The 24,744-nt window shown below is 43.0% G+C and overlaps 1 protein-coding gene across 2 annotated transcripts in view; it reads left to right on the plus strand.

Moving 5' to 3' along the window:
* KCNQ5 (potassium voltage-gated channel subfamily Q member 5) overlaps positions 1-24,744 on the plus strand; it is a 626,605-nt gene that overhangs the window by 519,244 nt on the left and 82,617 nt on the right. The window contains exons 8-9 of one of the 2 annotated variants that reach the window (XM_086316787.1): positions 11,450-11,544; positions 15,951-15,977. In XM_086316787.1, the coding sequence (XP_086172913.1) occupies positions 11,450-11,544; positions 15,951-15,977 (122 nt within the window). The remainder of the gene's footprint in view (positions 1-11,449; positions 11,545-15,950; positions 15,978-24,744) is intronic. The other variant, XM_086316788.1, reaches the window with a different exon arrangement.

Genomic DNA, 24,744 nt, shown 5'->3' on the forward strand with positions numbered 1-24,744 from the left:
CCTTACACACACCCGATCTCAGGAGCACAGCCATGCCATTGGCATGGATAATGATCAAATTTATTGAAGATCCTTGTGAAATTGTTTTATTCGCTTTTTTTATTTTGTATATTTTCTCAATCAACGTGTGCTCAAAGTACAGACACTTCTGTGTACAGATCCTTAATATTTGTGGATATAAAAGGGGACTCTGTCCAAAAACATCTTAGGCCATCCGCTGTCCTGTTGGAAAATGAGGCCCCTGCCGAGTTTCTGAGGCTCCGACCCCTTGTGATGACAGAGCTGACAGCTGTGCCCCAACACAGTTGCCAGTAGCTGCAGGTGGCTGCTTACATTTAGAAGTTCAGCTCCTGGATGGAACCAACCACATCTCAGGTGTACACTAGCCAGCCAGATGCTGGCGATTGTACTGCATGAAATAGATACAGAGAAAAATAGGAGGGAATTTCTGATCTAACTCATCGTTATTAACTAATAAATCGTGAAAAAAAAATTCCAATTGAACTTGAAAACAGATTACATTTCCTGCAAGAAATCTCTGGGCCAGAGGCATTTCTATGCCAAGAGCCAGGCAGAGCTAGGCCAGAACAGCCTCAGACGTCACCCGTAGGAAGCAACGGGGCTGATTGCAAAGTTTACTTAAATATCTAGGTTTTTATTTTGTGGAACAGGGTAAGGTAACATATACTATGATCGATAATTGAACTTGTACCAAGATAGGCAACAGTGGAGTAAAATCTTTTTTTTTTTTTTTTACTCAAAGCTCTATGTGTTATTCTAAACAAAAAAGAATTTAAAATGAAAAGCTCTAAATGTTGAAGAATACCTTTAAACCTAATCATAGTTTCATAAATCGAAGTGGATTCTACCAATTTAAAAAGCAATTGTTGCCCTGTCCAAATGTAATTAATTAATTTATTCAGTCCAAATGTAATTAATTAATTTATTCAGTTCAGTTCAGTCACTCAGTCATGTCAAACTCTTTTGAGACCCCATGGACTGCAGCACACCAGGCTTCCCTGTCCATCACCAACTCCTGGAGCTTACTCAGACCATGTCCATTGAGTCAGTGATGCCATCCAACCATCTCATCCTCTATCACCCCCTTCTCCTCCTGCCTTCAATCTTTCCCAGCATCAGGGTCTTTTCAAATGAGTCAGTTCTTTGAATCAGGTGGCCAAAGTATTGGAGGTTCAGCTTCAGCATCAGTCCTTCCAATGAATATTCAGGACTGATCTCCTTCAGAATGGGCTGGTTAGATCTCCTTGCAGTCCAAGGGACTCTCAAGAGTCTTTTCCAACACCACAGTTCAAAAGCATCAATTCTTCAGCACCCAGCTTTCCTTATAGTCCAACTCTCACATCCATACATGACCACAGGAAAAACCATAGCTTTGACTAGACAGACCTTTGTTGGCAAAGTAATGTCTCTGCTTTTGAATATGCTATCTAGGTTGATCATAGGTTTTCTTCCAAGGAGCAAGCGTCTTTTAATTTCATGGCTGCAGTCACCATCTGTGGTGATTTTGAAGCCCAAGAAAATGAAGTCTATCACTATTTCTGTTGTGTCCCCATCTATTTGCCATGAAGTGATGGGACCAGATGCCATGATCTTAGATTTCTGAAAGTTGAGTTTTAAGCCAGCTTTTTCATTCTCCTCTTTCACTTTCATCAAGAGACTCTTCAGTTCCTCTTTGCTTTCTGCCATAAGGGTGGTGTCATCTGCATATCTGAGGTTATTGATATTTCTCCTGGCAATCTTGATTCCAGCTTGTGCTTCATCCAGCCTGACATTTCACATGAAGTACTCTGCATATAAATTATATAAGCAGGGTGACAATATGCAGCCTTGACGTACTCCTTTCCCAATTTTGAACCAGTCTGTTGTTCCATGTCCAGTTCTAACTGTTGCTTCTTGACCTGCATACAGATTTCTCAGGAGGCAGGTAATGTGACTGGTATTCCCATCTCTTTAAGAATTTTTCACAGTTTGTTGTGATCCACACAGTCAAAGGCTTTGGCATAGTCAATAAAGCAAAAGTTTTTCTTTTTCGATGATCCAAGGGATGTTGGCAATTTGATCTCTGGTTCCTCTGCCTTTTCTAAATTCAGCTTGACTTAATTTATTAGATTCAAAAATAATAATAAAATTATTAAATATGTTCATTGTTTTTCCTTGCTGTATCCCTTTGCCAGAAGTCAGGGCTTTATGCTTTGATTATAGATTATTGGAATTTATTTGAAGGATGCTTTAGATTAAAAAGCAAGCTTCACTTGCTGATCCATCAACTTTCTTACCCAATTAACCTACTTTGGTTTGCTGACCACACAAAGCATCAAGACCAAGACCAGTCTCATCTGTTTGGGGCCAGAGTTGCTGTCTGTGTAAAGGGCACTGGAGAGGCCCAGAATGCTCTGTCGTTCGGGCACCAAGGCAACTAAATTAACAGCATTTCAGGGTTTTATATAAAAGTTTAAAACTTCAGCAGCTTGCAACAAATTTAGTTGTATCAATATCTTTGCATGATTCATTTGAGTTAACATTTCCTTTCAGGTAGACCTGTCTGGAAAAAAAAAAAGCAACTATCAATGATGTTTAGAATACCTGCCCAATGTCACCACTTGTATTAATAATGTCTGAGACTTGTGATGTGCCTCTTGCTGCGTGGTGTGTTTCTACCCCATTCTGTCACTTGATCCCCAGGACAAACCTAGAAAGAGGTAGAACTCAAGTCCTTGGTGTTTGAATCTGAATCTAGTGCTCTGGAATCTGAAGTCCAGTGCACTGGGCGTATCCAGTGCCTCATAGATATGTCTCTGAAGCCTGGAGATTCGTATTTCAAGGTCCTTCAGAAGTTCCATGTGAGGAGTTTCCTTCTAGAGCGATTGCACCAGTTCAGAGAGGAGCCAAGGTACTTTGTAGGAAACAGAGACAGGTGGGTAAAATAAGTTTGTGAAATGAATGCTGACTGGGGGCTTATTTTCCTGAGGGAAGAGATAAGAAGATGCTGTTCTGGAGAAATGAGTTGGCCGCAAAGAAAAGCAAACTGTATATTGAAACTTTGGCTTCTTCCTATGAAAGAATTAAGCCTGTATCCCATTACCCTAAAGTGATGCCCCTAAAGTAAACTCAGACCACTGACACAGAGCTTGTACATCTTTTGTAATGCTTCAGTCATAAATAAGGACAGATGCTGAAAAAAAAAATCATCCTGGATATGAAAAACATGACTTCAGAAAAAGAAGAAAACAGAAAAGGAGATAAAACTGAAAATCTAGAAAAGGAGAATAAAAAGAGATGAAAAAAGAAACAAAAAAGTAGGAAATTTGGATAACCATTCCAGGAGATCAAATATTCAGCCAACATAAATACTTCACAAAGAGTACAGGAAAACTGAAGGTAGCATTTTGTCAAAGAAATTTCATATTCTGGATCTCCAGAACTGAAGGACAGGAGTGGCCACAGTAAAAGACCCACCCTCCTCCCCCAACCCCTGTAAGGGCTCAGCCCTGATAATGAAAAAGCTTCACAGGATACCCTTGTGAAATATGAGGACTCCTGCAAGAAAGTGAATCCTAAATGCTTTCTGAGCAGAACATACCCAAAGGGTCCTGAATCTAGATTGCATGGATTTCTCATTAGTAACCTTAAAATTAGAAGACAGTGGAACAATAGTTTCAAAATTGTGGAGGAAAATTATGTCCAATCTATAATTTTTTATCCAGCCATAATATTCATGGAGTGTGACAGTCACATAAAGACGTTTTCAGATATGCAAAATCTCAACATTTTACCTACCATTTACCCTTACTCAAGAAGCCAATATATATATTTTACATTTTCCTTATCCATTCATCTGTTGATGGCCACTTGGATTGTTTCCATGTCTTTAATTGGCTGTACAGCTGTAAGTGGGATTGCTGAATCATATGGTGGTTCTGTTTTTAATTTTCTGAGGAACCTCCATGCTGGTTTTCTTTGCAATGTATATGCATATGTATATATGTATGTATGTTGCAACAACACAGATGGACCTTGTTATTATACAAAGCGAGAGAGCCAGGCAAAAAGACAAATACTGCATGGTCTCACTTATACGTAGAATCCAGAATTTTTTTTTTAAATGTCCATCTAGAAACAGAAGCAAAAAGTGATTGCCAGGAGCTGGAAGGTGGGGAAATAGGATGAAAGGGTACAAGCTTTCAGCTATGAGAATGAATAGGTTCTGAGGATCTAATGTGAAACGTGGGGACTGTCACTGATAACCATGTTGTATAACTGAAATTTGCTATGATTGTAGAACTTAAATGTTCCACACCAAACAAAAAAAAGACAAATATGTGAGGTGATGGATTGCCTAAATGAAGGAGATTCTTTCAAAATGTATACATACATTAAACCATCATGATGTAAACTTTGAAGATCTCACAATTTTATAAGTCAATTATACCTCAATAAAACTGAAGTCCAAAAAAAAGAAGGAGAAGGAAAAGCTGCTTGAATTGATCCTCCAAAACAAGGACATGAACCAAGAGAGGAAGGAAACATGGGATCCAGGGAACAAGAGATGCCACACAGGAAGGAGAGCTCAGAGAGCTCAGGGCAGGCCTGGGGAGAAGTCGTCAGGGAGACACAGTGGACTCACAGCTTTCTCAACATAGCTGATGAATAGAATTTTTGAGTTCTGTTCCAAAGTTTAGGAATGTTTTCCTCATAGGTACATAAAGGCAAATCAATAAATTAGAATAGGGTAATACTAACTCTACAAATGTATGGATGTGAGAGTTGGACTATGAAGAAAGCTGAGCACCAAAGAATTGATGCTTCTGAACTGTGGTGTTGGAGAAGACTCTTGAGAGTCCCTTGGACTTCAAGGAGATCCAACCAGTCCATTCTAAAGGAGATCAGTCCTGGGTGTTCATTGGAAGGACTGATGCTGAAACTGAAACTCCAATACTTTGGCCACCTCATTCGAAGAGCTGATGCATTGGAAAAGACCCTGATGCTGGGAGGGATTGGGGGCAGGAGGAGAAAGGGACAAAAGAGGATGAGATGGCTTGATGGCATCACTGACTCGATGGACATGAGTTTGAGTGAACTCCGGGAGCTGGTGATGCTGGCATCACCTGGCCTGGCATGCTGTGATTCATGGGGTTGCAAAGAGTCGGACATGACTGAGCGACTGAACTGAACTGAACTCTACAAAGTCTACCTAGACAGTATATTAAAAAGCAGAGACATTAGCTTGTCAACAAAGGTCCATCTAGTCAAGGCTATGGTTTTTCCAGTGGTCATGTATGGCTGTGAGAGTTGGACCATAAAGAAAGCTGAGCGCCGAAGTATTGATGCTTTTGAACTGTGGTGTTGGAGAAGACTCTTGGAAGTCCCTTGGACAGAAAGGAGATCCAACCAGTCCATCCTAAAGGAAATCAGTCCTGAATATTCATTGGAAGGACTGATGCTGAAGCTGAAGCTCCAATACTTTGGCCACCTGATGCAAAGAGCTGGCTCAATTGAAAAGACCCTGATGCTGGGAAAGATTGAAGGCAAGAGGAGAAGGGGATGACACGGGATGAGATGGTTGGATGGCATCACCAACTCAATAGATACAAGTTTGAGTGAACTCTGGGAGTTGGTGATGGACAGGGAGACCTGGTGTGCTGCAGTCCATGGGGTCACAAAGGGTCAGACACGACTGAGCGACTAACAGAACTGAATTGAACTCTACAAAAAGCCAAAATTAATTATACAGGAAAGAAAATAGTAATCAACAGTACATCACATTTCTGAGCTAGGAACCATGGTTATGTGGTCAAAGTAACGCAAGCATAAACAGTTAACTAAAGTTAACTGAAAGTTAACTAGAATTAACTAAAATTTTTCAGTAGGATGAGACAGGGGCACGTGTGTACATGGCTATGTCATTATCTTCTATGGTAAGAAAATTAAAAACCTCAAAGAGATGTGAGAGCAATCCCTAAAATAAGGATTCTTAAAAGCAAAAGCTATAAAAATTGAAGGGGTTGCCATTAAAGAACAAAAATGAGTGAGAAGTAAATTGGAAAAAAAGAGATGACTGGTTTTTACCCTAAATATTTTTGTTCTCCAGCTTCTTAAATTCTGTACCTTGAAAAAGTTGTTCCATGTTAGCTATACCTTTGGATGATCAGCCACAATTAAGATTTCCAGAAAGAATCCAACATTCCATAGCTATAATACTCCAGACAGAACAAACTGCTGCTGCTGCTAAGTTGCTTCAGTCGTGTCCAATTCTGTGCGACCCCATAGACAGCAGCCCACCAGGCTCCCCGTCCCTGGGATTCTCCAGGCAAGAACACTGGAGTGGGTTGCCATTTCCTTCTCCAGTGCATGAAAGTGAAAAGTGAAAGTGAAGTCGCTCAGTCGTGTCCGACTCTTAGCGACCCCATGGACTGCAGCCTACCAGGCTCCTCCATCCATGGGATTTTCCAGGCAAGAGTACTGGAGTGGGGTGCCATTGCCTTCTCTGGAACAAACTACTAAATCCTCCCTAAAGCATAATTACACTGACATGGTGCTCATCATTAGAGACCAAAGTGTGAACTTGTTTGGCTGCCTCAAGCACCAGCTTGCATGGTAAATGGTGAACCTGGCTTTCGTTTTGTTTCTTGCTGACTCATCCATGGGAGTGCATGTGCCATATAAATTAAGTCCCTCAAGGCAATGTCTTGCTAACCACCATGTCATTTTAGCCTTGAAGAGAGGAGCGCTGGCTCCTGGATCACATGGCTGTGGCCTTGGGTTCAGCTTCAAGAAGCGATTAGCTGAGGAGAGCTGAGCAGAGGACAGAGGTATTGGAGGGTGAGAATAATAGACTCGCTCCGCTGCCTCTTTGCTGACTAGCATCAGCCCTGAGGCAGGGGCCGCTGGCTTCCCTGTTCTCCCATTTGTAAGATATTTTTAGGAGAAGCATGATGGAGGGAATAGAGCTTAGCTGTTGAGATAAATTTGATAGAAAAAGAGTAAGAAGCCAGATCTCACTGCTAAGAAAATGTTCAATTTTCTAAGAGTGGCCTCTTTTGCCCCTAGTTCTTTATAATGTTGGCAGGTAATGTCTTGGTCCCATTTTTTTGGGGGGGGGGGCGTACTGTTGTTTCAATTTTTTTCCACTTTTATCTAATAATGCTCAGACCTGCTGTGTACTTCTAACGTCTACGTGAGTCCTGCTTCCAAAGTATCTGAGTTCACATACATCTGACTCCTTCCATGAAAGTTGTCTTATTAAAGCCACGTGGGTGGGAATGGGCCCTCTGGCCTTCACTATAGAAGTTGTTGTTCACTTGCTCAGTCATATCCAGCTGTTTGTGACCCCATGGACTGCAGCACACCAGGCTTCCCTTCACTAGCTCCCAGAATGTGTTCAAATTCATGCCCATCAAGTAGGTGATGCCATCCAACTATCTCATCCTCTGTTACCCCCTTCTCCTCCTGCCTCAAATCTTTCCCAGCATCAGGGTCTTTTCCAATCAGTTGGCTCTTTGCATCAGGTGGCCAAAGTATTGGAGCTTCAGTTTCAGCATCAGTCCTTCAATGAATATTCAGGGTTGATTTCCTTGAGGATTGATGAGTTTGATCTCCTTGCAGTCCAAGCAACTCTCAAGAGTCTTCTCTAGCATCACAGTTCAAAAGCATCAATTCTTTGGCTGCAATAATAAAACCATGTGTCTTTACTGATTACTCTATATCACTTGTAGATTGTGTTTGTACAGTATTTGCCAAAATTAATGTTTCAAGATGATACAATAATTGCTTGTTCTCTATAAGCTGCCACGATGCGTAGCATAAGTCTTGAGAGATTTGTAGGTTATATCAACATGAGCTGTGTGAGGAAGGCTCTGGGCAAGGAAGTGGCATCGATTATTTAAACCTTTCTCAATAACATAAAACCCCTCAGGTCCTACTATATATTTCCCCACTTTTTTATATCACTCTGGAACATCTTATTGAAGTATAAGGTGCTTGAGGAAGGCAGCACAGCTCCTAGAAAACTGTGCTGCATGTCTCCAGCAACCAGTGGAAGGGCAGACCAGATCAGCACCCCAGGGTCCCAGGGTCCCCCCTCCCCCAGGGGAGCTCCGCACTGCCTGCTAACAGCAAGGATAGGCTCCCCTGCTTTTGTACTTTGGGGAAGTAGAAGCACAGAGTATGTACTCTTCTGTGTCTTGTTTCTCTCACTCAACAGTATTCATGTAAAGTTCATCCACATTGTTGGGCATAATTATAATGGACGGTTCCTGTGTGATGCTCCACTGTGTTAACATACCACAGCCCACCTGTTCATTGTCCTGACAGCTGCTTAAACATTCCTGACTTCGGTTGATTAGGAAGGCTTCCCAGGTGGCTCTAGTGGTAAACAACTCACCTGACAATGCAGGAGACATAAGAGACGTGGGTTCTATCCCTGGGTCCAGAAGAGCCCCTGGAGAAGGGCATGGCAACCCACTCCAGTATTCTTGCCTGGAGAATCCTGTGGACAGAGGAGCCTGGTGGGCTACAGTCCATAGAGTCACAAAGAGTTGGACACGACTGAAGCAACTTAGCCTGCACGTACCCTGTTTAGACATAGAAAACAAACAAATCTATGATTACCAAAGGGAAAAGATGCAGGGCAGGATTAAACTAAGAGTTTAGGATTAAAATATGCACAATACTATATATAAAATAGATGAATAAAGACCTACTGTATAGCACAAGAAACTACACACAATACTCTGTAATAACCTGTATGGGAAGAGAATCTGAAAATAACTAGATATATGTATAACAGAATTACTTTGCGATACCTAACACAACAGTGTAAATCAACTCTACTTCAGTTTTTTTAAAAGGGCTAGAGCTGGTGAGACTCACAGGTAGAGAGAACAGCATATTAATAGTGGCTACCAGTGGAGAGGGGAGGGGCAAGATAAAGGTAGGGGATTAAGATGTACAAACTATTATGTATAAAATAAATAGGCTACAAGGCTGTGTTTGGGAATACAGCCAATAGTTTATTTTTTTATAATTTTTTATAATTTCTTTGTTTACTCCTTTACTTTGGGCTTTGCTGGGTCCTCGTTGCTTTGTGCCAACTTTCTATAGTTTCAGCAAGCAAGGAATACTTCTCTTTTTAGTGCATGGACTTCTCATTGCTGGTGGCTTCTCTTGTTACAAAACACAGGCTCTAGCCACTTGGGCCTCAGCAGTTAGAGCACAAAGTCTCGGTAGTTACAGTTTACAGATTCTAAAGTACAGGCTCAGAAGTCGTGGCGTGTGGCTTAGTTGCTCCATGGAATCTTCCCGGAACAGGGATCTAACCTGTGTCCTCTGCATCGGCAGCCATATTCCTATCCACTCTGCCACCAGGGAACTCCAAGCCAATATTTTATAACTACAAATGAAATATAAACCTTTAAAAATTGTGAATGACTATATTGTATACATGTATATTGTGCACCAACTTCAGTTCAGTTCAGTTCGGTTTGGTTGCTCAGTCGTGTCCAACTCTTCGAGACCCCATGAACCGCAGCACGCCAGGCCTCCCTGTCCATCACCAACTCCTGGAGTTTACCCAAACTCATGTCCATTGAGACGGTGATGCCATCCAACCATCTGATCCTCTGTCGTCCCCTTCTCCTCCTGCCCTCAATCTTTCCCAGCATCAGGGTCTTTTCCAGGCCAAAGTATTGGAGTTTCAGCTTCAGCATCAGTCCTTCCAATGAACACTCAGGACTGATCTCCTTTAGGATGGACTGGTTGGATCTCTTTGCAGTCCAAGGGACTCTCAAGAGTCTTCTCCAACACCACAGTTCAAAAGCATCAATTCTTCTGAGCTCAGCTTTCTTTATGGTCCAATTCTCACATCCATACATGACTACTGGAAAAACCGTAGCCTTGACTAGATGGACCTTTGTTGACAAAGTAATGTCTCTGTTTTTTAATATGCTGTCTAGGTTGGTCATAACTTTCCTTCCAAGGAGTAAGCATCTTTTAATTTCATGGCTGCAATCACCATCTACAGCGATTTTGGAGCCCAAACAAATAAAGTCAGCCACTGTTTCCACTATTTCCCCATCTCTTTGCCATTTACTTCAATAAATAAATAAATAGGAAAATTTAATATTAAGGTTAAAAAGAAATAGTGCTGTTTACAACATTATAGTGTACCTCTTTTGATGAACTTATAAGCATATCTGTTAAATATAGATGTAAGAGTGAGTAGCTGTCCTATAGGGTATTTATACTTCAGCTATAATAAATATGGCCAAAGTTTTCCAGATTAGTTATATCAATTTTAAGTCTTTTTTTCTGCCCACATTTATTCAATGATCATCTCATGGAAAGGAATATTATTAGATTACTGTTTTCTTCATCGTAGGTTTCAAAATCATGAATGAGGGTCAGACAGCAGGATTGTGACCTGTTTATATGAATTTGCCACACAAAATAGAATGTTTTGATTTATGACTTAAAAATTTTCCTCTCAGGAGAGTAGAGTAAACACTTGGTCCCTAGAGATGTTTTCAGACTTATTGCAAAGGAAGAAATTCACCAAAATCTCTGTGGCAAGTAAGTGCAGGCTATCTCTCTGATAGACAGTTCAGAGGGAAGCTTCCAACAGCAGTCACCAAGCAGGCAGCAAGGACCAGGGAGGGATGCTAAGACCAAGAGCCAGGCAACCTGAGATGACGTCTCACCTCTGCCATCCTTGTGTTAACTTCTTGATTTATCTGAGCCTTTATTTTCTTATTTACAAAATAAGGTCTTAATCCAGACTCCAATTTGTGAGAGTTACATGAAAATACTTTGTATCACATGTATGGGGTATAATTATGTGAAGTAGACCAAGCTTGTGTTTTACGTCAAAGACCTATGAACGTGTTCTTAGATGCCAACGTTAAATCCTTGTGTGCTTTGCGGTCATATTCCTGAGAATACATTGCCCCACCTTGTTTAACAGTGCCTTCATTGTTAGCCTTAGAAGTACTGTGTGGTTCAACCTCAAGGGATTTCAGTATATCACTAACATGCCCTGGTGGTCAGCAGTTAACCAGCTAGCTTACTAATTAATTTACTAATTGCACTACGGATTTCCTTTCTCTCACAAGTGGTGATGAAGTGCGTGCTCCCAGGAGGCATGGTCACCTCCCATGTCTCCCCCTAACCAGTCCCAAAACTCCTGTGTTAGGCTTTGTCGTGCTTTTACTTTCGATATGAGTTATTTTGAAAAGCAGTTCTTCAGATGTGATGGAATATGTATGACAGTTAACCAAAAATGCCAGAATCTTCTTCAACTCAGGTGTTTATCGGGGCTGAACATAACAAGGAAAAGATGCATCATCTGTATGAATTTGCTTATCTCCTCCTCACTGCATTCTCTCCCCTTCTCTCTTGTTTTTCTTTCTTATGTCCCCACGTGTGCCGTGTGCAGTGCGTTTGGCGTAGTTACGCAGCTGATGAGAAATCTGTCTCCGTTGCAACCTGGAAGCCGCACCTGAAGGCCTTGCACACCTGCAGCCCCACCAAGTAGGTGTCAGTGTGACAGTCGGTGCTGTAGCTGAGTCTCCTTAAGTTTGTGAAACAAACCACACACACACAACCACACACACACCCACAACCACACACATACACAATGTGTCGATTCGAGGAATGTCTTATTCTCTGTTGTTTTTTGAGATTCAAACCTGTTTGGTAACAGCTCAGGTATGAAACTGAATGGACTCAGTATTATTGCTCACCATCCACATATTGGGCTTAAAAGTGAAAAGAATCTAAACTTTATAAAGACTTATTTTTACTGTTTCATGCTTATTTTCTAACATCTCATTTTATAAAGCCCGCCAGAATTCCTAAGGTAAATGCTGTGGTTCTGGAAAAACAGTGACTGTTAAAACGCCCCCCATCACCTGACCCAACAAAAGGCTGTTTGGGAAGCATTGTGTCTGCACATTTAAGTCCCTCAAGGTCATTTCTCCATGAGGGACTCCTTACAGGACAGGACAGGTGTTGAGCTTCACTTGCAGATCAAACAGACATCAGTAGTGAAACAAGAGAAGTGGATACAGTGAGGTAAGGGGAGCACTCCAGTTCAGTTTGGGATTAGTGTTCAAAATTTAAAGAGACCTTACCTCTGTTCATATGTTATCTGCCAAATAGGTCACCTGGCTATGCTTCAGCTCAGGGTGGGGGAGTCACACCCCCCTGTGCTTGGAAGGGAGGCGGCTGGGAAGATGCTACACAGACTGAGGGCTGCCACAGCATCTTTAATTCCCCAACAATCCCTAGTCCTGGAAGCCTGGACTGTGGTTCAGCTGACACACTAAACCATAATCACCATCTAATTAAAGAAATCCTCAGTGAAACTAGCAAAGCCAGTAAGCCAGAGGCTTGCTGTGAGTCACCTGCTGGACTAGTGGTCAGTCCCTGGATTGTGCAGAGTGCATCTGAGTGCCTGCTGTCCCCTTTCAGAGCCCATTACAGCCTTAGTCCCAGGGGCCTCGTGGGATTGGAGGCAGCTGATGACTGTGACGGCCCGAGAAAACTCTTCTTACACAGTGCAGGAAACCAGCTGGGGCAGCCCTCACAGCTGGTTCCCTGGAGCCACTGTCTCCCAGGAGATCTGTGGGACCGTTGTTAACTCATGGGATCTGTTACAGTGCTTCCCTGCGCTGCCCTGAGCCTGGGGTTCACATCCATAGGTGATGATGAGAGCTGGCCAAGGTCACCTCTGACCCTACGGGGGAGGTCAGGGTCACACCTGTGCCAGCACCTGCGAAAGAGATGCACTGACCCAGGATGCTGGAGGGGGCGCAGTCTCAGCGGGGATAGAATCCACTTTTCATTCAGATCTCAGAATTCAGTGAAATTCCCCTTATTCAGTATTAGATTCTTTCAAAGTTTTAGTATTTTAAAACAAAAAAGGAATATAACTGGTGTGCCATCTGTTCCTTGGGTATATATGAATCAAAAACGGGAATTGTATAGAAAGTGTATGTCTCATCTCCAGGAAGGTTGCTGGGAAATGTGTAAGAGGTAGGCTAGTGGGAAAAAAAAGGAAAACAAAAGAAGGCTCTCGAGTGACAGGAGAGCGTAGGCTGTTATTTTATTATGTGTGATTATTTGGCTTCCCACTTCCTGCCGTTTTTGGTTTCAAAGCCATCCTGAAACCTGGAAAAGCTATTCAGTAATGAGTCAAATTCTTGCAGTGCACAAACTGTTGTTCTACTCCGATGGCTTCTTTTTTTCTGGTATTTTCCCTGTTTTTAGTGGGAGTGGAGAAATTTGTGCACATACCCTGCCTTCATCCTGCCCTCTGTGGCCACCAGCACCCTCCCTCCCTCTCCTCTCCCTGAGCCCGGGAGCCTCTGGGTCTCAGCCTTATTTATGAATGACAAGTATGTGCCCAGGAGGACAACAGCCACTGCAAAGCTCCTCTCCCTTCAGTTCATAGTTTATTGTCCCAAACTGCATGGTTCTTAATTCTTGCTGTTATTGTCGTTTTTTATTAAACCATTGAAAACATGATGGTTAATTATGGACTCTTTCTCAAGAAAAACATTCAATGCCCCAAAATCAAAATTTTGCTTACAATTTTAATGTATTTACAAACTCCCTGAAGACAAGTTCAGAACCTTTGCTTCAGAAACAATCCTGCTTTAATCAAATGTGTAGGTTTGTGAGCAGGCTAATTTACAATGACTTAGAGGGATAATTTTACATTTGTAACTAACTGGCTTACCAACTGCAGAGTGATGTAGTAAGAAACAGATCAAAACTTCTTCTTCACATCATGGATTTCCTAGAGTGTTTCAGGTTAAGAATCTCTGAAGGGTAAGTTCATTCACTCATTCATGGGTTCATGCAGACATGAGCACAGTCGGGGAGGAAGGCATTTCCCTCTGCCTTTCTAGGTCCTTCCAGATGGTCTAAGAATTAAGTTGACTTGAGACAGATTAACAGGAGAAAATCAAGAGTTTAGCAATATGTTCACATGAGAGGGACCCAGGAGAACTGGGTGACTCGACAGAAGTGCCAAAGCCCTCTCCTTAAACTCCACCTTCAGCTGAAGACAAAGGAGGGTGTCGGGTCTGGTTTGGGAGGAAGGCAGTGCACCTGGAGACGGGGAAGCAGCTGCTTGGCAGAGGAGTTACCTCTGCTGGTTGGACTAGCAGAGAAGGCAGGACTCGGAGAGGACTCTGGTGGAGACAGTCACCTCCAGGCCCTGCCGAGCGTCCCCACCACACCTGGCCCATCACCCTCACAGACCTCTCTGGTGACAGCCCTATTCTGGGGAAGCAGGCCCTTTATCTAAATTCTTTTAGGTCGTTAAGGGAGAGATAACAAGAAAAACTTCCTAAGACTTCCATTTCTTAAAAAAATTGATCAGCCTGAGGCTCAAGAGGGAGGGGACATATATATCCCTATGGCTGATCCTTGCTGATCTATGGCAGAAACCATACAATATTGTCATTATCCTTCAATTAAAAATAAAGAAAGAAAAAAAAAGAAAGAAAATCAGCCTGAATTTATCCTCATGCCAGAGACACACTTTGGGGTGCCAGATTTTGGAGGTGCCACATTCTGCTCCCCTACAGCACCTACTGGGTCACAGTGCTGCTCTGGGCACAGGGAGTGCAGCAATGGAGGAGGAAAACCAAGAGAATCTCAGGCTGAGCTCAAGGAGTCTAAATGCAAGAGATGCTGGGAAGAGACAGTAAAAATAAATAAGCAAAATATTTAATAGAGTAGATGATGCTAAGAGCTAAAGAGAAAAGTAAAGTAGAGGAGGAATTAGGGGGGCATTGGGGACTATGATTTTAAATAGCTGGTCAAGGGAGAGATTATATTATCAACAGCAGGAGAAGCAACAATGACTTTGTTATCAGTAAAGACCGAAGCCTGAGATCTTGTCCTCCCAGTGAGAGACACTGTGGGCTGCCTTGACTGCTCATCATTATCCCAGGGAGAAGGATGATGGAACGGCTGTGAGGGGGCGGGGGCAGAGATGCTCCTCAGATCTTCCGGACACTCTCCTTTCTGATCCAGTTCGTCTGCTGCATGTACTTTTGAGGTCTTAGCAATTGCAAAGTTTTGTTTTAACGACAGAAGGATTTAGGGAAGGAACACTTTTCTTGATTTTCATCTCAAAGAGAGTGAAGGCTGTGCAGAGGGTGAAGCACCAATAACTATGCTATTTGGGGAAATGAGTCAGATAGTTTATGAAGCTGTGTGGATCATCAAGCTCCCCAGGGCCACGTGGCACCTTAGGGAGTTAGAATTTAGAGATTTTCAACTTCAAGGCCTTCCATTCATTCATAAGAAAATTGAGACCCACAAGAAAGTGAGCCACGTGCCCAAGGACACACAGCTCATTTACAAAGAGTGGGGACCCTACACCATGTTGGGTAGACCCAAATTTCCTAAAACAGTTTATTAGACCACCCAACACTAAGCTAGGTTGGCTATGTGCCTAATTTCCTGCAAGGAATTCACATTAAAAAAAAAACAAATCTTCCTCAACAAGTCATTAACATACAAAACCACAGTCACACATGAACTAAAGCAGATTAAATAGCCCCAGGGTCTGCCTGAACCACAGGGACTCCAGCTTCACTGTAACCAGCACAGCAGTTCTAAGAGTCCTTACTGATGCTGGTTAGATCAGAACCACTTTTTCCTAAACCCTGGATGACTTTGGCTGATGAAGACTCTATAGCTTTCGGTCACATGTGGGCGGTATCTCGGGTCTGTGCCACAAAGAACACAAGTTAGAAATTTGGATACATTTATGATGAAGTGTTTTGCTTCTATGGCTCTTGCTCGAAAAGAAAGGATTAATCAAGGTACTTGATTCCCCAGTTTGGTCATTATCAAGTGCTGTAAATGTGTTCACCATGTATCATCATTTTTCTTCTGTCTGCACGCACCTGAAGGAAAGAGCAAGGGGAAGCTTCAAGCAGGTTTGTAATTTCTGTTCTGCTACGTGTTTGTTGGTAAATCTGATCCCTCACCTATGTTTTAAATGTGTCTCGTGAGAAAAATCGATCAACAAATGCAAGGTGATTCAAAGTGACCTTTCACAAGATTGCCTGCAAAGGTTGCTGTTGTATTGATTTTTTCCCCCCCTTGGGAGTGTCTTTCCCTAAGTCACTCAGTGCTTTTTACAATCTGCAGGGCATGGGACATTCTAGGGAAAAAATAATATTTATGGTTTTTGGTTGTTCCTTGCTGCTGTTTTCCCAGAGTCTGACTGAGTATTCAAATCCCATGAAGCAGGATAAGATCTACTCCCTTCACAGGCTCCTTCTTTTAGAGTGAGAAATTGCATGATTTGGGGCAGGGGATGGGAAGGAACACTGTGTTCAGGAGGTAAGGACAAGCTCTATGCAACGTCTCCAGCTCGTTCAGAACTCAGGCGCCCTAATCCTTTAGTTAGGAAGAAGATAATCCTCCCGGACACATCACCAAATGAAGTTCACTGTACGGTCATTCTTCCGTGCCTTAGAAGGAAATGCTTTATCAGATTAAGTAGTAGAAAGCTAGACCCAGAGGGAACAGGAACTGAAAGAGCACATTTTAACCTGGTTTCGTGACTGCCAAGAAGGATCTGGGTTTGAGAACAGAACCCAGAAGGAGAGAGCTGCATGGATCCCAGCCCAGATGGAGTGAGGAGGTACAGAGAAGAACCAGAAGGGAGTCCCAGCCCCTGGGATTTCTTCCCATGAGGGATGCAAGGCTTTTCCGGTCATGACCACCCATCCCAGTAATGAAGAAACACAGGCACCCCCTGCCCCGGGCTGGCCCCTGAGCGGGGAGCCAACAGCAGTCCAGGGATTGTGTCGTTAGCTTTGTGCTGTTATACGAATGACTCTTATATATTTATCATGATGTATTCATTCACTCCTGAAACCAGAGTTGCAAGTTCTCTAGAGGTGATGAGTCTCTGGGTCATCCATTTCTGCATTATCTCAATCAACACTTACGACGATTATAAACAGCCACAAAGAAACCTTCGTTTGTGATGAGAGGTAGATGCGATTGGACGTACCCACTTGTCAGGGCCGGGAAGCCCACACGGGTTCTGGCACTGGAGACGCTTCTTTCACGTGGCAGATACACAGTAAAAGCAGAAGGCAGTGGTGCTCTCCAGGTGGTGTTTCCAGAAAGTTTTAGTGGCTCGAAGAGTTGCTCTTCACTTTGGAGGTATCTGTGCTCAAAGAGAAGAACTGGGCTTTAGACACTGGACGAGGTGGGCCGAGCGGCTGTGCCCCTCGTGTCCTGCTCTGTGTAGACTCCACACAACCCCACCCTCCTCCTGGGTGGAAATGCTACTCGAGACAAAGTCAAACGAAGTAAATCATAGTCACTGTGTGCCGTTTTGGTCTCTTGGGTGACATTCGAAGTTTTCTTTGTCTTGAGAGTATCGATTTACAGATTATCTCCAAGAGGAGCCTGTCAATTTATAGTCAGTGTGAAAAAAAAAAAAAAAAAGGACGCCATCATCTCCAAGTCCTCAGCACAGAGACCCTCTTTGGCAGACATGACCTGAAAATCAGGTCACCTGTCTGGGTTTCGTCCTCCGGAGGGGACATTTGTGGTGGTTTTGCTTCAGCACAGCCGTGACTGAGGGGCCACTCTGGGCTGACGGCAACACTGCCCTTCTCCAAAGATCACCGAGGCAGAGGGCACAGGCAAGACTCTAGTGGTCAGGCTGCCGTCCCCTGTCCAAACGCGAACCGAGCAGACTACGACCAAATGTTCTAAATGCCGTGATGCTCGTGTTATTTTTATACCTAAAACATTATACTGTGTTTACCTAAACGTCATATACCATGTTCATATACCTAAAGTGTTAAGATCTATTCTGCATGGTTGGGGCTGAGTCTGTCAAAGATTACCCACCCTCCCCTGTAGACTTGTACTTGGGGCTTCCCTGGTGGCTCAGCAGTAAAGACTCCATCTGCAATGCAGGAGACACAGGAGATGCAGGTTTGATCCCTGGATCAGGAAGATCCCCTGGAGGAGGAAATGGCAACCCACTCCAGTATTCTTGCCCAGAGAATCCCCATGGACAGAGAAGCCAGGCAGGCTACAGTCCATAGGGTCACAAGGAGTCGGACACGACTTAGTGACTAAGCACAGTGTTAACTAAACACTGCTGGCTCAGAGACTCACACAGAGACATCTAGCTTCTCCGCGGTCTTTGAACATTTGGCAAAAGCCACCGTGAACACACCGCATGTTGCTGTGTGGCACACGTCTTACTTCACGCTTCACCGGCACACATTGGGGTCTCCTGTATGCCAGTCCACATATATGTCACCATGTGTGAAGCTATGACGGGCAATGTGCTCCGTAAACACTTTTTGGGTGACATAATAAAATACCCCTGACCTCTAGTACTTGACGTGAAGAGAGAGAAAAGACCAACAAGAGAGGTCAAGAGGAGGAATATAAAAAGAGAGAAAATGAAAAGTTAACAACATTTCAGTCATCTGAAGGAAATAAGGGGCAGTCCCACTTTAATGTGACCTTCGCTTCCCCCGCTGTGACCCCCGGGGCAGCGAAGTGTTCATGGCAGATGCAGACAGGTTGTAGTAACAACAGCAGCACCAGCCCAGGAAGTAACAATTCTGCCCTCCACTGAGCAAGTGTGCACAAAGGAAGTGCATCCTGATGATAATTCTCCCTTAGAAGCAGCAGCTCTGAGTCCAGCATATGGCTGGCGAGTGCTGGACCCAAGTTCAGACCGGCTGATAACACTGCTTTGGCTACAGCTCTACCACTGTGATTCAGATAAAGGAGCGTGGATACACTGCAGCCAACCCTGTTATCCTCCAGAGCCTGGAATCTCCTAAAGGCTTCCTCAAGGGACCTCTTCGTACATGCTAAGACCTGGGAGGGACCCAGATGTAGGAGAGTCTACCCAGCAGCCAGCACTGCCCTCATCGAGGGGCCAGGACAGTAGATCAGGCCTCTCTCTACACACTCATCTACACCCCTGGGGAACTGGGTCTCCAGCTTCAGGACCTTCTTGTGAGAAGATTTCATCTTCCTACATGGAGATTAGCTTGTGCTTTCTAAAAACTCGTGCAGAGCCTCTCGGGCTAAGGAAAGGCACCCAGTCCCAAGATGGTGACCAATTCAAAAATCTTAAAAAATACAACACATCAGCCTCCAGGAGAGCTTGCTAATCTAGCTTAGCTGAACAAGAGTGACCATGGTCCCAGGTCAGGTGTGAATCACCATCCAACTCAGCCGACCCTACCCTGTTCCTCTTCTGAAGCCAAAAACACTGCTTCTTGGGCATCGTTCATCGTTTTCCTTTCCATCTTTCCACTGAAACAGTTTTCATCCCATGCGTGGTGGTAAATGATGTCTACTGATTTTATTCTAATTAATCATCCCCCTGAGTAACTTTTCCCACTCATTTTATAAGCTGGGCAGTTCTCCGTTTGGGTATAAATGGCCACTTCGCAAGGACAGAATGTCCCTATAAATGCATCCAGCATCCTCACCTTCCTCTCTGCCGCCTCCACCAAGCTGACTAGGCTGTGAGTTAGCTATCACAATGGTACGAGAAAGCTCTTACTTCTTCCTACCTGTTAAGGTTTTATTGCTCCAAAGACAGATCATACATCAGAGGCTTGGGGAATATCCGTAAATCTCCCTGCCTCTGCTAACCCTGTCTGCTTAATCAACACTCAGTGGCTGTATGCCTGCTTTGTAGTTAAACCACTGTAATGCAGGTCATGAGGCATTAAGAGAGCCCTGCCAGACTTCTTAGTAGACTCTCTGAAGTTGCTTTAACGGGTACTTGTGAGACAGTTATAAAGATGCGTGTCTTAAAAGTTAAAGCATAAGCAAGACTCATTACGTTACATCCTGTGCTGTGATCCACAGGGTGCTTTGCCCGAACTGTTCCTGCACGGTTGCCTTTATTAGATTCTGAGTAGTGTGACTCTCAGGAGAGAATGCGACAGCACTGATGGAGACACCGTGCTCTTCTATTTCTTCTGCATTTATTTTCCATTATTTATATGTCTTTCTTTTTTGTGCAGTGAATGATCTGCATGGGCTATTAAACTAAACTCAGGGAAACAACTTCTTTTTTCGGCACAGCCAACTTGTGTCCTTACCGGCAAAAGGTTAGGTTGTTGCAAAAAAATTTTTTTTCAAAATAGTCTCTCCTTCTGTTCACATTTATTGATCCAAGGAAAGGATTTAGTCTTTGAAAAGCACATTGTAAGAGTTAATATAAGAAAAATGATCTTTTTCTTACAAACTAGCAACCTAGAATATTTCCTTCTATCTTTCAGAACATGTTCTATCTGACAATTGGTTCCTTATATTTATACCTTCAGTTCAGTTCAGTTTAGTTCAATCACTCAGTCATGTCTGACTCTTTGCAACCCCATGAATTGCAACACACCAGGCCTCCCTGTCCATCACCAACTCCCAGAGTTCACTCAAACTCACGTCCATTGAGTCGGTGATGCCATTCAGCCATCTCATCCTCTGTCGTCCCCTTCCCCTCCTGCCCCCAATCCCTCCCAGCATCAGAGTCTTTTCCAATGAGTCAACTCTTCACATGAGGTGGCCAAAGTACTGGAGTTTCAGCTTTAGCATCATTCCTTCAAAGAACACCCAGGGCTGATCTCCTTTAGAATGGACTGGTTGGATCTCCTTGCAGTCCAAGGGACTCTCAAGAGTCTTCTCCAACACCACACTTCAAAAGCATCAATTCTTCTGAGCTCAGCTTTCTTCACAGTGCAACTCTCACATCCATACATGACCACTGGAAAAACCATAGCCTTGACTAGACGGACCTTTGTTGGCAAAGTAATGTCTCTGCTTTTTAATATGCTATCTAGGTTGGTCATAATTTTCCTTCCAAGGAGTAAGCGTCTTTTAATTTCATGGCTGCAATCACCATCTGCAGTGATATTGGAGCCCCCAAAAATAAAGTCTGACACTGTTTCCACTGTTTCCCCATCTATTATTTCCCATGAAGTGATGGGACCAGATGCCATGATCTTTGTTTTCTGAATGTTGAGCTTTAAGCCAAATTTTTCACTCTCCTCTTTCACTTTCATCAAGAGGCTTTTTAGTTCCTCTTCACTTTCTACCACAGGGGTGGTGTCATCTGCATATCTGAGGTTATTGATATTTCTCCCAGCAATCTTGATTCCAGCTTGTGCTTCTTCCAGCCCAGCATTTCTTATGATGTACTCTGCATAGAAGTTAAATAAGCAGGGTGACAATATACAGCCTTGATATACTCCTTTTCCTGTTTGGAACCAGTCTGTTGTTCCATGTCCAGTTCTAACTGTTGCTTCCTGACCTGCATATAGGTTTCTCAGGAGGCAGATCAGGTGGTCTGGTATTCCCATGTCTTTCAGAATTTTCCACAGTTTATTGTGATCCACACAGTCAAAGGCTTTGGCATAGTCAAGAAAGCAGAAATAGATGTTTTTCTGGAACTCTCTTGCTTTTTTGATGATCCAGGTTCAGGTTTCATACAAATCAAGAACTTTTTTATTTCAAGGTGGATTCTTTAACCAGCTGAGCTATCAGGGAAGCCCCTATTTCAAAGCAATTAGTGTTATCTACTTCATTGATTCCTATAAAGATTTTAATAGTTCCAGAATATTTTATTCTTCAATCATTTATACCGTGTTGCACTGTTACTTATTACAAGGGTTTCTATACCCTAAAATATTTATATTCTTATTTTTGTATGCAGCAGATGCTAAGACATAGACTACCATCATTTGGAAAGCCTGCTTCAAATCTAATTGTTTCTACTTAACCATTAAGAACATGGCATCCATTTTGAGCAGCATAATTAATTTAGTTTGTCCTTGGTGTTTAAATAGTCCAGGTACTTGCATATGAATAATGAGGAAGCCAAATGGCTTTGCTTTTCAAGACCACAAGCCCCTGAGCCCTTTTCCAGTTGCAATGCCTAGTAACAACCTGCTGTCTCCCCCTCACTCCTAGTCAGGTCTGTAGTCATAAGCAGAAGCTCTTCAGAATACACACCTCATGGAAGCAGAGGTACCAGCATCCCGGCTGCTGACATGAGATCTGAGAATGCCAACTAACCTCAGGTGCATGACCAGGTCACCCGGCCCTCTACTGAGCCCTGCTCAGACTTACTCTTCTGAGGACTCCTGAATGAGGTTTCCAGCCCGCTTGTATTCCTTCCGCTGCCTGCTGCCTGCTTGGGTCCCCTGCGCCCTGGGGACGAACAGGCAGGTCCGAGTGGACCCTCCTGGCGGTGGACAATGCTGAGCCGTGCACGCACCGAGTTGTCCTGGCTCCACTGCGCTGCCGAATTGTGCAAGGGGCGAGAATTTGCAGGAGGCTTATCCTGTGAAGGGCTGAAACCTTTATTAAGCGTAACAATAACTACAGCGTTCTGAGTCCAGGAGGATTACCATGGGGATGCTGTGATGCCACCCAGTCCCTGGTAGGGATCCCCCAGGGGCCAACTGCACGCTGGCCATTTGAGGAACACGAGCATCTGGTGACAAGAACCCCTGCAGGGCGGACATGCCTTCTGCCCTAAGACAGCCCGTGGCCGGGGACCAGGGGCTGCACACCGTCAATGACCACAGTCGCCTTTTGGTTGCTTTCTCCAAAGAGAGGCCTCCTTGTTTCTTGGGGATAGGCTTTGGCAACCTTCCTAAAAAAACACTGTCTCATAAACCTTTCTCAAAAATCACATTCATAGATATCGCAAAAAAGCCGAAAAATAATGAAAACGTACTGGACTAGGGAAGAGTATTTTTTTAATCAATGCGTGTTTTCAATAGCAGTCACCTAATCCATTTAATAGTAAGCTCATCAAGGTGCTCTGCTGATTTGCAAAGGGGAAATGAACTACAAAAATTAATAAAAGTAAACTTTTTGTAGGAAAACACAAGAACAGATCTTTGGCTTGGAAAAGAAAATATTGCTTGGCTAAAAAGTTCTGGATTAGGATATTATTCTTAAGTCATACTATGTCAGAAGACATATTATGTCAGAAGAAAGAGTGAAAACATAACATCTTTTTTTTTTCTAATTTAGTGTTTAATGTGTTGAGTTCACTTCAAAATAATTCTAACATTAGAATATTTTAACATTAGATGTGTCAAATATTCACATACTTTAGAAGGACAAAAGGGGAAAAGGTACCCAGAACTCATTTATATCAACTCTCATGCCTTAAGTAGTACTGAGATTCAGAAAATAATATTCTTTCCATTCCCGTTAATTCTTAAAGACAATATTAAATGTTTATAGGGACAATTTTTAAATATTTTATGAGTATTTTTCAAAGGTTTTTGTTATTGTAAATAACATTGGTAGATTTAATGCTGATACCTATTTTAGATTTTTTAAACATTTTTAGCAACTGAAATTTTTAAAAAACTAAATTTCATATTAAATGGTTTTATAATGGTTTTATCAGTTTCCTATTCATTCAGTTGGCAAAGGAAAGAGAGATATCTTGAAAGTTTGAGAAATAATTTGCTATTAACTGAACCCAACCTTCTATAGTAATTAGCATCTGTTAGTTCCAGAAAAGGTAATGGATTAAAGTATAATGAGACCACTTGTAACGGCAGCTCTGTCGATAAGCCATTCATTAATCTAAATAGAGGTGCATAGTTGCGTTCCTAAACCAGATCCTTATACATTTAAATAACAGAACAGATGGCTGAAACTTAAAAGAGGCTTGTAGTTTCTAGTATTAAGGGGGAAAAAAAGCTTGAAAAGAGTGGGCATTTTGAGCACCATCCCTTTGAGGATTTGTTTAAATACTGTGAACTTTGGATGACATGGAGGATGTAGCCTGAGCATAAGAAGATGCAGTTTTATACTTTATTGTCATTGAATGAATCCATCATTTAATCACACGTTTGTCAAGTGCAGAGAAAGCCCTGCCTGTGTTAGTGAGCCCTGAACCGCCTGCCCTGCCTGCCCTCTGCCCGCACCCCAGCAATCCTGCCTGTGTCTGCCCTTCCGCACAGAGCTGTCAGCTGCATGGCCAGCACGTGTGTCGTGACCAGGACCTGCTGACCACTGCAATCCACTGCCCGATGTGTTTTCACATAAACACACAGAAAACACGGTGTCTTCCTAGAACATCATCTGTTAAGCAGCTAGGCATGGAAAAATCAATGTTACTGTGCTTGTTAGCTACAAGACATAGATCCGCTAAACACATTTGCTGTTGGCAAGCTGCCGCTGGGGACAGTGGACATGGCGAAAAGCGCAAAAGAAAGTGTTTCACGTGGTCTCCGAGAATCCCTGTCCATAAGAATTCTGTCTCCATGTCCCACAAAGGCTGCATCTGGATAGTGGGCCTCAGATTCATCCAGTCCACTGCTTCAGGCCTGAGAGCCCTGGGCTTCTCGTTCCACAAGGGAATCACTTTTTTTTCCCATAAAAATATAAATGCACTCTATTTTTTTAAAAAATTTTTTAAGTAGGGTTGATTTAAAACATTTGTTAGTTTCTGCTGGAGCCTGGTGGGCTGCCGTCTATGGGGTCGCACAGAGTCGGACACAACTGAAGCGACTTAGCAGCAGCAGCAGCAGCTGCACAGGAAAGCTAATCAGTTATATATGTATCAACTCTTTTAGATTCTTTTCCCATATAGACTATTACAGAGTGTTGAGTAGAGTTCCCTGTGCTATATAGCAGGTCCTTATTAGTTATCTGTTTTATATA

The sequence above is a fragment of the Bos grunniens genome, chromosome 9 (assembly GCF_055505025.1).
Source record: "Bos grunniens cultivar Pamir isolate PY7600 chromosome 9, Bosgru_T2T1.0, whole genome shotgun sequence".
NCBI lineage: Eukaryota > Metazoa > Chordata > Mammalia > Artiodactyla > Bovidae > Bos > Bos grunniens.